Source organism: Histoplasma capsulatum (genome assembly GCF_000150115.1).
Source record: "Histoplasma capsulatum G186AR genomic scaffold supercont2.12, whole genome shotgun sequence".
Classification (NCBI taxonomy): domain Eukaryota; kingdom Fungi; phylum Ascomycota; class Eurotiomycetes; order Onygenales; family Ajellomycetaceae; genus Histoplasma; species Histoplasma capsulatum.
In genome coordinates, this window is record NW_025544812.1 from 661,195 (window position 1) to 672,643 (window position 11,449).

Here is an 11,449-nt window from a genome sequence, read left to right on the forward strand (position 1 = left end):
TGTGACAGGAGACAAAGTAAAATAACAGTTTCATTCCGTTAATTTTATCTGGTTTATTCCATTTAAATTCAAATCAGGGTTTCAACGGCTATTTTATTTATCAAATGCTTTCGCCAAATCCCAAGCCTTCCGACCCCAGACATAAACGTGAAAGGAAAAAGAAAACAACAAAACAACATGACTACGACTCAGTGGTAAGTCTGCCCTTAGGGTTGGTGACCTTGACGCCGAGTTGCTTGGCCTTGGCGATGATGTCGATTCTCTTTCCTGACGAAACCGCGTGGCCAATCCTAAAGCGGGGAGAGCATTAGCATCCATCTAGAAATAAACGCTATTTTTGGTTGGAAGGTTGGCTTTTGAAACTGCTAGCTAGCGTTTTGGGTTACAACGTACTCAGCAGCGTAGGTCCGGTTGTGCATCAGTAGAAGTTCGACATCCTTGGGGTTATGAACGAGAAAGACCTTGTGGCCGGAGGGGATCATGTGTCTGGTTTTTTTGTTGCTTCCGTAACCGATCTATATTGTTTTTCCCGAGTCGCTAATTGTCAGCTGGTGGTGCGATGAAGCCGAAGTCCCAATGCCGACAACGTAATGGCCGGAGAGCGATTATGGACAATTTCCAAGCAGGATTATTCGTACCTTTGGCATGGCAGCCTGGCCGCTGAACCGTCTACGGACACGATTGTCGATACCCTTGGGCTTCCGCCATGAAGCATCGACGCATTTGTAGAGGTCTGACTGGTGGCGGTTGAAGCGCTTCTTGTCTGTATACCCGGAAATCCTCAAATCAGCCTTGGTATTCCTTCCACAGAGGTTATTTCAATTCATTCCCAGCATTCTGCAGTGGTTCCCTTCTATCCGCATCCCATATCCACCAAGCTCCACCATAACCCCATAGCCAACAAACATGCATATCCCTTAATAAATGGCCCTAGGAGTATATTGGAGGTACGTACGCTTCTTCACGATCGGTATGTGCTTCTTTGCGGCGACCATCTGTTCAACAATAACTCATTAGACCCTATTCCACGACCTCTGACAGTTCAAAAATTAACTACAACTGGCCACGGAGATGGTCGAACGTACCTTGGCGGTATTGTGCGGTCCCGAAGCTGGTCGTAGGGGGTGGTTCGTCGAAGGTGATTGCGGTCGATGGCGGACGTTTTCGACGAGGCTCTTGGGTTTTCCAGCCAGAGTGGAATTCCGGCGCTAGTTGGCTCGCTAAGCGAGATTTGAGTGCTAGGGTTTTCTCGCATAAACCCTTATTTCCTGTTTAAGAAAATATCACGTGATAATCAGCACTGATCGGCCAACCAGAGAGGGCAACGGAACGACGACTATGTTTCGACTTCTGTTTTGTATACGCTCTACTGGAACACTAGGGGATTGAAATGCAACAAGACAGGAATACGACTGTGTCAGTCGCGAAGATTGCATCCATGATATCCTCCATCATGTGCCCAGAATCCCTCACCCAACGAGGTCACAGTCATGATGGCTCCTGGCCTATTTTCGCGCGTCTATTTACAAAGGCAAATGGTAAATCCAGCAGCTGCCATCGTGTACCATCCGCCATTCGGGAGATGATATGATGGTGGGAGAAAAGCGAATACTCCCCCAAGATAATGACCTGATGCTCCCAGATACACAGTATCAGCAGAATAAATCAGCGGTAACTCGCAAATACCTGTGTTATCGTCAGGTGGCTGCAGAAGCGTAAAGCACATGATGTTGGTCATGTGTTTGAGCATAATGAGTGCCTGCTGCTTGCTATAAAAGAGCTGCCTATCTCATTTATTCCTGGGTACAAAATTGACCAATGCTTCATGCTGGATGGAAATTCCGAAACTGTACAATGCCGAGCAAGAGATTTCTACCGTGGTCAAAAGGCTTTCGTTTTCGCAAATATACCAAAGGAGCCAACCTTGTTGATTTATCACCGCTGTCTACCCTTTTATGCAACGGAGTTATGGAGGACCTTTCAAAGGAGATATTCGATGCAATCAGGTAAAAGCTGTCCTTTATGGGGCGGCAGGCCGAGAATACATCAGAAGGGTCAGTCTAACACTGGCTCTCCCGTATATGCTCGCCGTAAAGCCAGCCTACTCAGCTGAAAGACAAATCCAGCTAATATACTGCAACATCAGGGAGCATCACACCTCGTTTGGCAGCCTTGTTGCCAAGCGCGTCCCGCTATGCCTTCCGCCACGCACAGATACCCCAGCGCTCTACGCGTTTGGGATATCTCGCTTTGCTGAAATATACTTCGCCTTTGAAGAAGCCTGGATTTCTCAGCTGTCGCAGTTACCATCAGTGAGCGGCACTGGCAGCCCAGATGAATATGAAATTCTGGATTCGTTTGTAAATGATGACAGAGGCAGGATCAGGAGCATACTGAGCCAGTTGTATATTCCCGAATTGCTACGCAGCGAGAAACTACGAGCGGACTTGCGCGCGTTGGGTTGGTCGCCTGGTACGGAGGACTCAAGCCAGGATGCTCCTAGCGACGACAATTCGTCAAGCAAGGATGACGATGCCTACGGCAACGCTGCAACTGCCTTTGCAGCACACATTAAGTCGGCCACAGCGGAACACCCTCACCTCATCATGGTTTACACATGGATCATGTACCTCATACTGCTCAACGGTGGGCGTCGGATCCGCACGAAACTCGCAGCAGGGGGGCACGATTTCTGGAAGACGAGCACGGAATCCAATGAAGATGCTGGCGGCAGCGGCAGCGGCATCCCGAACGGGCTCACCTTCTGGTTTTTTCACCGCGATGACAAGGACTTGTACGATGATGAAGGGATCAAACAAGAATTCAAAGCACGTCTTCACTCTGCCTCGAATCTCCTATCCGTCTCTGAACGAGCACAGATCATCGTTGAGGCGGTCAATATTTTCCGGCATTGCAGTCACATCGTCGCCGAGATTGATGTCGAGGTAAAACGAGCGGGGATAAGTGGAAAGATGCCTGGCAACAGCCGCAGTAACAGCCACGGTAGGACGGGCAGTCGATTCCTATCTTCGATTAGGGATAAATTGCCCACTTATGCCTCCGGAATCCTGCGGCGACCATCGGATTCATCAACACAAAAGGGGGCTGGACGTGGTGCGCGCCTACGCCCTGTTTTGGTTGGAGCCGCTGGGTTATTGGCAGGTCTCTGTGCACTGGTGTGGTCGATGAATTCAGACCCGTCGCAGGGCAAGTATGCTTTTTGGAAGGCTGGGAATGAAACTGATGGATGAAACTCATAGCATTTTAATTCGATCTCTCTCTCCTTTTTTCATTTTTTTTCCTTTCCATTTTCAGTATTCTTCCCTTACTCTGCATTTCTTCAGGTTTATGGCGTGGTTGGTATTCCTGTCTTAGCCCCTTGTTATCAAAGTTCCTAACATGTTCTTCCAACCTTCGGCATTTCCCTTCCGTCTGTATTGTATGCCCAGCTTGTCCATCTTTTCTGCTTTTCTCAATTCCCCCGTATACTGGAATCTCTTCGCATTATTCAACGGCAAGCCATATTCACCAATACCCCTATCCTGTTTTTATCCTTCCACCTTTAAGGATTACCATGTCCGTGTTCTAGCCGCCTTTCCCCCACCTCCAACTCCTATTCCTCCCCAATATTTCCCTGTCATTTGTATATATCTGTGTATATTATATCGATACCCCACCCGTCGGGCACCCCATTTTCCAATTCCACATATTTTCCAATTCCCATTGGATATGCGTTGTTTACAGCAGGATACCCACATAGATCAACTCCTATTTTACATACTTCCTTGTCATGCTCCCCACATGACCTTCTCTTTTTCTTCTTTGTACCCATTTTCCACCGGTAGAATCTGTGTTCAAAAAAAATCACCAAAAGTTATTACACCGGGATGTTCGATAAGAGAGACAACCCTTCTTCTATGCATTACCAGCAGAGAGTTTCTAAATCAACCGAAATCGTAATTCATGATCATAAAATGTGTATGGAACATCCTAAAATCCCACACGAGCAAATCAAACAAGACGTAAAATGTCTTGTAGGTGGATATGTAAGAAATAGAATTGTTAGGTCGGAAATCAGGAAATAAAATATCCAAGAATATCCAAACCGCAATGGGAGAGGAACGATGGTAAACGAGTCTCGCCACCATAAAGAGAGCAAGAACTGTTTCAATAGTGGGGGTGGTGTTAAAGAGAAGAAAAGAAAAAAATCTCGTGCCTCATCCATTATCCAAACGAGTTCACCTGACATCCATATCCATACCATTGATTGCCATTATTACATATTGAAAACAGCACAGTGGTGGGAAAACGCCCCATTGTAGCACCAATCCACCCATCTATCACCCAAGACCAAACGCCAACTCCCCCTCTATCTTCTCCTTCCCTTCACTTCTCCCAATCTCACTCTCCTGCGCGCCCTTCTTACCAGCACAATCCGTTCCTCAATCACCCCCACCCCCCACCCACCACCCACCCCTACCCATCGCCCACCATCCCCCGAACTCGATCGACCCTCTCAATCGCCTTCTCCAACCGCTCCAGGCGCCGCCGCTTCTCCCGATCCCGCCGCTCAAGCACCTCGACGCGCTCCTCCAACTTCGCGCGCGCCTTCCGCTCCTGCGCCACCATCTCGTTCGCCTGGCTGAAGAGTTGCGCTGTCAGCTCTTCGAGCTCGGAGTTGGCTTGCGTCAGGCGCGATTCGGCCTCTTTGCGCAGTGTTTGTTCGCGGGTGAGGGCGTCCTGGAGGGCGGTGCTAGGCTGGGGGGCGTGGGAGGATGTGGAGTGGGAGGTTGGCGGCCTGATGGTGGAGGTGGGGCTTGGGGAGCGGTTTTGGGGAGGAGGGGTGGTGGCGTTGCGACGGCCGTAGGGGAGGAGGGAGGCGAATGTGCCTAGGCGCGATTGAGGGGTTGGCGGAGAAGCGGGGTGTATGTGATGGTCTGTTGTTTGGGAAGGGGGCAGGGTCGGGGTAGTTGGGGGGATTGTGGTTGTTGGTTGTGCTGTTGTTGTTCTTGCGGCGCTTGCTTTGGAGCGCAGCAGACGGATTTCGTCCTCATAGTCGGCGAGTTTGTCCGCTGGGAAAGGAATAGCTCGAGTTAGAATGGGGAAATTGAAAAATAGAGATTATTTAGTCCATAGATTAGTACAACAAGAAAACCAAGCGTAACCTACCCGTCTCCGCAGCCCTTTTGTTCAAAAACCTGATCTGTGCCTCCAGCTCAGATATGCGCTGGTGGGCATGATCATCGGCAAGGAACACATCATAACCGCAGTTTGGGCAATCTGTCGCCGCCGCCGTTGTCGTCGTCCTTTTTGCTACGGTCGAAATCATATCACCCACCACTGGAGCAGTGGTGGAGGTCTTCGAGCGTATGGTGGTGATAGTGGTCATTGAGGTGTGTGGTTTTCGAAACTGGTCGGCAGCCGCCTGTCTGTGGGATAAATACCAGTGCGCCACACATATATTTCAAAGGAGCGGTAGAGAGTCGCTCATGGACATAAACGGTGAATGCATATTCCCCCACAGCGTGCGGCACTTGTTTATTTTCCTCCCTTTCTGAATGGGTATGTTGGGGAAGAGAGAAGAATTCAAAAGGGGCGAGGTAAAAGGCGACACAAGAAACACGTCTGCGATGGGACAAGGCTTGGGCAGGTGAGACATCGACACGGCATCGGCGCCTGAGGCAGACAGACAATCTGTGATGGCTGGCGACAAGTTGCTGTTGTCGCAGCTATTTGAATAAACAATAAGCCGCCCAGTTCTGAGGTTGAGACAAATACTTTCCATGGTTCGCACTTGAGTTTAACCGATTTTACCTCTTAGGTAACTATAGAAGGGAGATTGTTTTCATAAACTAAAAGGTTAATTATACATGTGTTACTTTACACTGATCATACACCTAATCGCACCAAACAAACCCCCAAGCTTCCATTCATACCAGCACTAGCACATATTAGGGAGATCTGATTATATCCAGCTTTCATTCCTCAGAAGGAAAAACCAGCTCTCCACATCCCACCAATATTCTCCTCATTCACCATCCCCCGCATCCTCAGATCCCGCCCACCATCTCCAAATCGCCTTGGACCAGAACCACGTTTCCACCGTGCCGAACACCCCGACTAACCCCAACACCACCATCTTCATGTTCCTACTTAAGCCTAATCCTTCAAAGCTGAAGGTCGGGACTTCGGGATTGTTGTTTATACCAGCTGACCCTTGGGCATTGGTATGCTTGACTTTACGTCGACATTGCTGTTGTTTTTGGTCCGGAGCTTCTGATCGGCTGCTGGTGCTGCTGGTGCTACTGGTGCTAAAGAGGATGCGGTTGGCAGTTGATAGGGTAGCCCTCTCTTTGCCTGTGGATACAGTGATAGGAGGGTAGGGTGAATTTCGAAGGACGGCCAAGTTCGCATGGAGGGGAGAGTTGGCGACGAAGAAGACGTGAGCTTTGCGAAAGAGGCTGGTGGGTGGAGCTGTCATGGTTCCGAGGGTGGCTGATGTAAATTATCAGCCGCTGCCTGGACGTTGCTTGATCCCAGATATTTAACTCTGTTAAAAGTCAAACACACTTGGAAATCGAGGACCTGCCTAGCTGACGATTGGAATCCCAAGGTGTATTTGTATGATTGTTGTGAAGCATGATTTTTTAACTGAGCGTCAGCCTCAGCGTCCGTCGACTTGTGTTGATTCACAGGTTGCCATATCGATTTATTCACTCTCTTCGATACGCAGATCGAAAAGCTCGGAGCAATTCGGATGGCAAGGCTCCCCTGTTCGAATTTTCCCCGCCAGGGCTTAGCCCGTTAACCTCTTTCCGTTAGCTTCGATGGTCTGTGCGGTAGATATGTTGGCACCCAATAACCTCATTGGGCTATCGTCATTTGGATGGGGGCGGACTAGGTTCCACGCAGAGGGTGTTCAGGGTTATCTCGTTCAGCGGCTTGATTGGACGCCAGTTGGGGTTCCTTGATTCGAGATTGTGAGCTGTAGAATGCTGGTGGGCGGAAGGTGTAGTGGAGAAAAGATGTGTAGAATTCTGCAAGGAGGCGATGAGGCGGTTCAGGATGGAGAACTCGACGCGCAATTTGAGGCCGTAGACGCAGGGCTTGTAGGCGGCTTGGATGTAGAAGTGCGTCGAGTAGGAGAGTGCGAGAAGGGAGATGTCGAGGCAGATGACGAAGACGTTGGCGTAGATCAGATGGTGCATTACTTTGTAGATATTATGGTCGCGCTCGCCCAGCGTATGCAGGTTCTGCATCCGGCGCCGCGTTTCGATGACGTACAGGACGGAGATAATTGTTTCCTCCACGAAAAAGATGCTGACCTGGATGCGATCCCAGATTGAGTTTGCGTGTACCACGTCCGGGCGCTCGCCAGCTTGCTGTAGGCCACAAAGAGTTAGTGCGGGAGTTTAAACGGTTCCTGCAGCATGCAGCATCGGAGGGCGAGACTCAACCGCAAAGATCCCCAGGAGCATCGTTGGTATCGAGATGAAAACCACGGTGAAGATAATCATATACAGCACGTATCGAAGGTGCTGCCGATTCCAGATGACGAGATGGAGTCGCGAGTACAGAACCACCGCCTGCGGCACCACCATGATCCACCAGGTGGCATAGATCAGGACCATGGCCACCCATGGCTGCTTCAGGACGCCGAAATCAAAGAGCGTCATACACAGGGGTTGGAGGATAATCCCCCAGGAGCTGAGAGCGCAGCTCCAGAAATACAGGCCCTGCCTTCGCCTTGTTTGTTCAAGGCAGCAAAGAAAAACTGATCAGTTTCCCAGCACGCACGTCGGTCACAGGTGAACTTGCTGTTCGAGGTGGACGTACTTGAAGATCAAGAACAGCCGGACATTCAATTCAACGGCGATGTACCACGAAATGCCCATAAACGCCGCCATGGTCATAGCGACCGGAAAGTTCGCTTTGAGTTTTTCTGCAGCGGTCATGGCGGACGGCGCTTCGGCAGCCAGCCGTAGGGAACAGAAACGAAGAGGCCTGCTCGCTCTGTCGAGTAGGTGATGGACATCAAAGATGTGCGTTCAGAATGGAAGATCGCTACGAAGACTGCGGGGAAATCCATTCCAGAGACAGAACGGTTTGCGTCCATAATATATATGAATACGGAGTATCACTTAGTATCACTTCCCCTTCCCCCCTCGACCAGGGTCGAGTTTGCTGACTCTGACTACTCAGTAGCAGCCGCAAGCCTTCTCGGACTCAACCAGCTCCACCTTTCGCAGCGACATTTGTGGAGATCAGCCCGAGTGCCACCCGGACCCGTCTTCCGCGGGTGAGCGGCTTTCGTTTAACGTATAGGCGTAAGCGCTGCAATTGGCACGGAAAAGGGGGTCGCGGACTCGCAGTGGGGCGTATATCAGCCCTGCACACAGCTTAAAGGCAGAAACAGAATCTAGAGAACATCCTTCTCCCTCCCTCCCTCCCTCCCTATCTTTCCATTTTTGCCTTTATAGAGAATGGCTATCAGGGATTTCATTTCTTAAAAGCTAGAAAAATAGGGTAGATCCCAATTTATGTCCGTGACGCAACGGTGGTGAAACTTAACACATTCATCACATACGTCTGACATGCATGATCCTGGAACTTAAAACGTCGCTAATACGGAACAAGACGTAGTAAGGCACAAATTACCGTAGCCACCAAAGGAATCGCTCCTGGGTCTCGGGCGAGGAGATGGTTGACAGAATGTGCCGCTTAAGGAGTTGTGGAACAACAATTTCCCATCTACAAATCTATACCAGGGACAAGCAATGCTAACTCGAGGAAGAGGAAACTTGGTTGAATGAGGCCTATAACACAGGCAGATACTGTCAACTAAGTTCTAGGTATGTAATGATCATGTTGGTGATCAACTTGATACTGTTATTTTTGTTGCTCCTGCTATCTAGCTACTTTGGGTGTCCTGTAAACAAAAGGGGGTGAGCAGAACTGTTCCAAGGTTACTGTTGGGGCGCCATCTGATGGTAGAGGGTATTCCGCTACAGATTATGAAGCCCTTATAAGCAATGAAGAACTACTGACTAATTTAACATTATTTATATGAATTAATAGATAAATCAATTTTTAGGGTGATTGCATTAGCAGATACATCTTATTTACATTGTCTTTGAACTATTTAAGCTGTAATATGTAAACTCATTGAGACTTAGATAGTTACTAGAGACAGCCTGCTTCTATCATCCCTCTTCTGACAGTGGGCAAATGAACCTCTTGATCTCAGAGATGAAGATATCTTTGATCTGTTCGAAGAGTTGGAAAGCTCAGGACAACACTCTTCATAGCACATGCAGCTGGGGCAGAACAGAACAATAAGCTCAAAAAGCCTATGCTGTTAGATATTATATATATCACCAGTGAATAAATTGTTGGATATATTATCACTAAATATCATCAATACATATCATCACCGATATATATTATCGCAGATATGTTTAACGGCAGATAAAGGTATTTCTCGCCAAATTAAGTTTTCCGGTATAAAGGCTGCTTCTCTTGCATCAAGCGATCCTCATTCTCTTTTGCAATACATTTTGACACACGCCTATTCTTGTTTCATTCTTGTTTCTTGCTCTCTAGGGAATTGGCTAGCACTAGAATGGCAGGCACTGAACATGCGATCAAATTTGTGCTGACATGACATTAATCATTATCATCTGCTCCACGCAAATCTTCTCTTCATCAATTCCCTTTAATCTCTTCCACAGAATCCTCGAGAACACTGGTATACTGAACCTGTTTTTCCTGTGTACACCACCCGTTAATTCCGTTCTATTGACCCTCAGAGCTTTGAATGATGGTGTTACAAGGTTTGCTCAATCAAAACCCTATCACCTGACGAAACCAATACTGACGCTAATTTTGTTCTCGAGTGGGTGTTAGATTTGAAGACCATCATTCTTCACACTCGATTTAGAGTCGCCCGGTCGATTTTTGGATCCCTAGGTCCAACTGTTGTTAGGGTCGGGCGGAAGCATGTTATTAAAGGGCCATGTCAGCTCCCAGAACTCGAAGCGCTTCTCTACATCTCAGAACACACCACAATTCCTGTTCCTCGAGTTAGGTGTACCTACAATGGACCAGGGGGCATATATATAATGATGGATCACATTCAAGGCACCGACCTTGAAACTCTGTGGATGCGCGGCTTGAAACCTGGGGAAAAGGAAACCATTCTCAATGATATTGCAGCTATCCTGACTCAGCTTCGAACACTTCAACCCCCCAAAGAAGGAGTGGTTGCATCTGCGCAGGGTGGTGCCATTCTTGATTACCGTATTGGTAGTCAACTAGTTGGCCCATTTCAGTCACATTCCAGCTTCCACTCTTTTTTACGAGGTGGTGTTCCACTGGAAAACACAGCTAAGGTTTATGGGGAAGATATTGTATCTTGTCATAGCAACAATTATCGGACATTCTTCTCACATTCAGATTTGGCCCCACGGAATATTATCATTCGCAATGGCAGAATTGTGGGACTTGTTGACTGGGCACTTGCAGGCTGGTACCCAGAATATTGGGATCTAACAAAAGCATATTACACTTCATTCAAGGTACCGGACTGGCCTGAGAGCATCAAACTTAAGCTTCCTTCATATGCAGATGAGCTCATGGCAGAACGCCTTCTTTGGAGACTCTATGATGAACCAGGAAATGTTTCGCGCAACTAGTTTGTCTATTTATAGTCGCAAACATTGCTTGCACTAGGGTTGGCCAGGCATTGATTGGCATAACCCAATATCCAGACTTTGAATTCTTCGATATCAAAGTTCGGTATCACCGATGCATTTCGTAGAGAGGATATGGCATTCCAAACCCAATGGCGTCATTTTTCTCCTGATTCCTAAGATAACTATTGTGTGATGAAATTTGCTTGTCAATTAGGTGTTTTTTAACCTTCCAAACCTGGACCTTTCACCGCAGATCTGTACAGGCTACTCCGTAGTGCATACTTTATTCCGTCGCTGAGTTTGGCGGGAAGCTGGACGGTGGCTTTAGCCATTCATGGCGGCTCCACTGCTTGCCTGTTGCGGTAACGCGCGATTGAGCTTGGATGCTTCATATATCTCACCCATGCTTGCGTCATCTGCGCGCGGATTCAAGCTATATCAGGAACAGTGGAAACTTGAATGGAACAAGAGAAGCGTTGTGTAAACGAATTACCTCGCTTACTCCGTTCCCCATACCACGGTTGAGGGAATGGATTCACGGTTCCATGCAGGGGACCGAGTTTCGACCAGGGAAACATGGAAAATAATGCATCATGCAAGGCGAGTTTCCTCCGTCGTCTGCCGTCGCCTGTGTGGAATGGAGCAAAAAGAAAAGCTGAACGTTGGTTAGAAGATGGCAAAAACTGTTGGTGAACACCGTTTATATTATTCAAATCGGTCATCGAGTTATATGATAGCATGCATCGCCAACCCCT

At 48.2% G+C, this 11,449-nt stretch overlaps 6 protein-coding genes across 6 annotated transcripts; 2 read left to right on the forward strand and 4 right to left on the reverse strand.

Annotated features, from left to right (window-relative positions):
• Positions 1-10: 10 nt before the first annotated feature.
• Positions 11-1,136, reverse strand: HCBG_07553 (60S ribosomal protein L32; the record flags this gene model as incomplete). Its single annotated transcript, XM_045434602.1, has 5 exons — positions 11-290; positions 394-515; positions 639-763; positions 956-995; positions 1,086-1,136. The coding sequence occupies 4 exons, from the start codon at positions 993-995 to the stop codon at positions 182-184; spliced, it is 396 nt and encodes a 131-aa protein (XP_045284809.1).
• A 718-nt stretch (positions 1,137-1,854) lies between these two features.
• Positions 1,855-3,960, forward strand: HCBG_07554 (uncharacterized protein; the record flags this gene model as incomplete). Its single annotated transcript, XM_045434603.1, has 4 exons — positions 1,855-2,006; positions 2,147-3,211; positions 3,450-3,643; positions 3,875-3,960. The coding sequence occupies 4 exons, from the start codon at positions 1,855-1,857 to the stop codon at positions 3,958-3,960; spliced, it is 1,497 nt and encodes a 498-aa protein (XP_045284810.1).
• Positions 3,961-4,449: 489 nt separating this feature from the next.
• On the reverse strand, positions 4,450-5,389 carry HCBG_07555 (uncharacterized protein; the record flags this gene model as incomplete). Its single annotated transcript, XM_045434604.1, has 2 exons — positions 4,450-5,072; positions 5,170-5,389. 2 exons carry the CDS (start codon positions 5,387-5,389, stop codon positions 4,477-4,479), a joined length of 816 nt encoding a protein of 271 aa, XP_045284811.1.
• Positions 5,390-5,814: 425 nt separating this feature from the next.
• On the reverse strand, positions 5,815-6,676 carry HCBG_07556 (uncharacterized protein; the record flags this gene model as incomplete). Its single annotated transcript, XM_045434605.1, has 1 exon — positions 5,815-6,676. One exon carries the CDS (start codon positions 6,479-6,481, stop codon positions 6,029-6,031), a length of 453 nt encoding a protein of 150 aa, XP_045284812.1.
• A 202-nt stretch (positions 6,677-6,878) lies between these two features.
• Positions 6,879-7,955, reverse strand: HCBG_07557 (uncharacterized protein; the record flags this gene model as incomplete). Its single annotated transcript, XM_045434606.1, has 3 exons — positions 6,879-7,382; positions 7,419-7,740; positions 7,837-7,955. The coding sequence occupies 3 exons, from the start codon at positions 7,953-7,955 to the stop codon at positions 6,879-6,881; spliced, it is 945 nt and encodes a 314-aa protein (XP_045284813.1).
• Positions 7,956-9,622: 1,667 nt separating this feature from the next.
• HCBG_07558 (uncharacterized protein) lies at positions 9,623-10,694 on the forward strand (the record flags this gene model as incomplete). Its single annotated transcript, XM_045434607.1, has 2 exons — positions 9,623-9,652; positions 9,834-10,694. The coding sequence occupies 2 exons, from the start codon at positions 9,623-9,625 to the stop codon at positions 10,692-10,694; spliced, it is 891 nt and encodes a 296-aa protein (XP_045284814.1).
• Between the last annotated feature and the right edge of the window lie 755 nt (positions 10,695-11,449).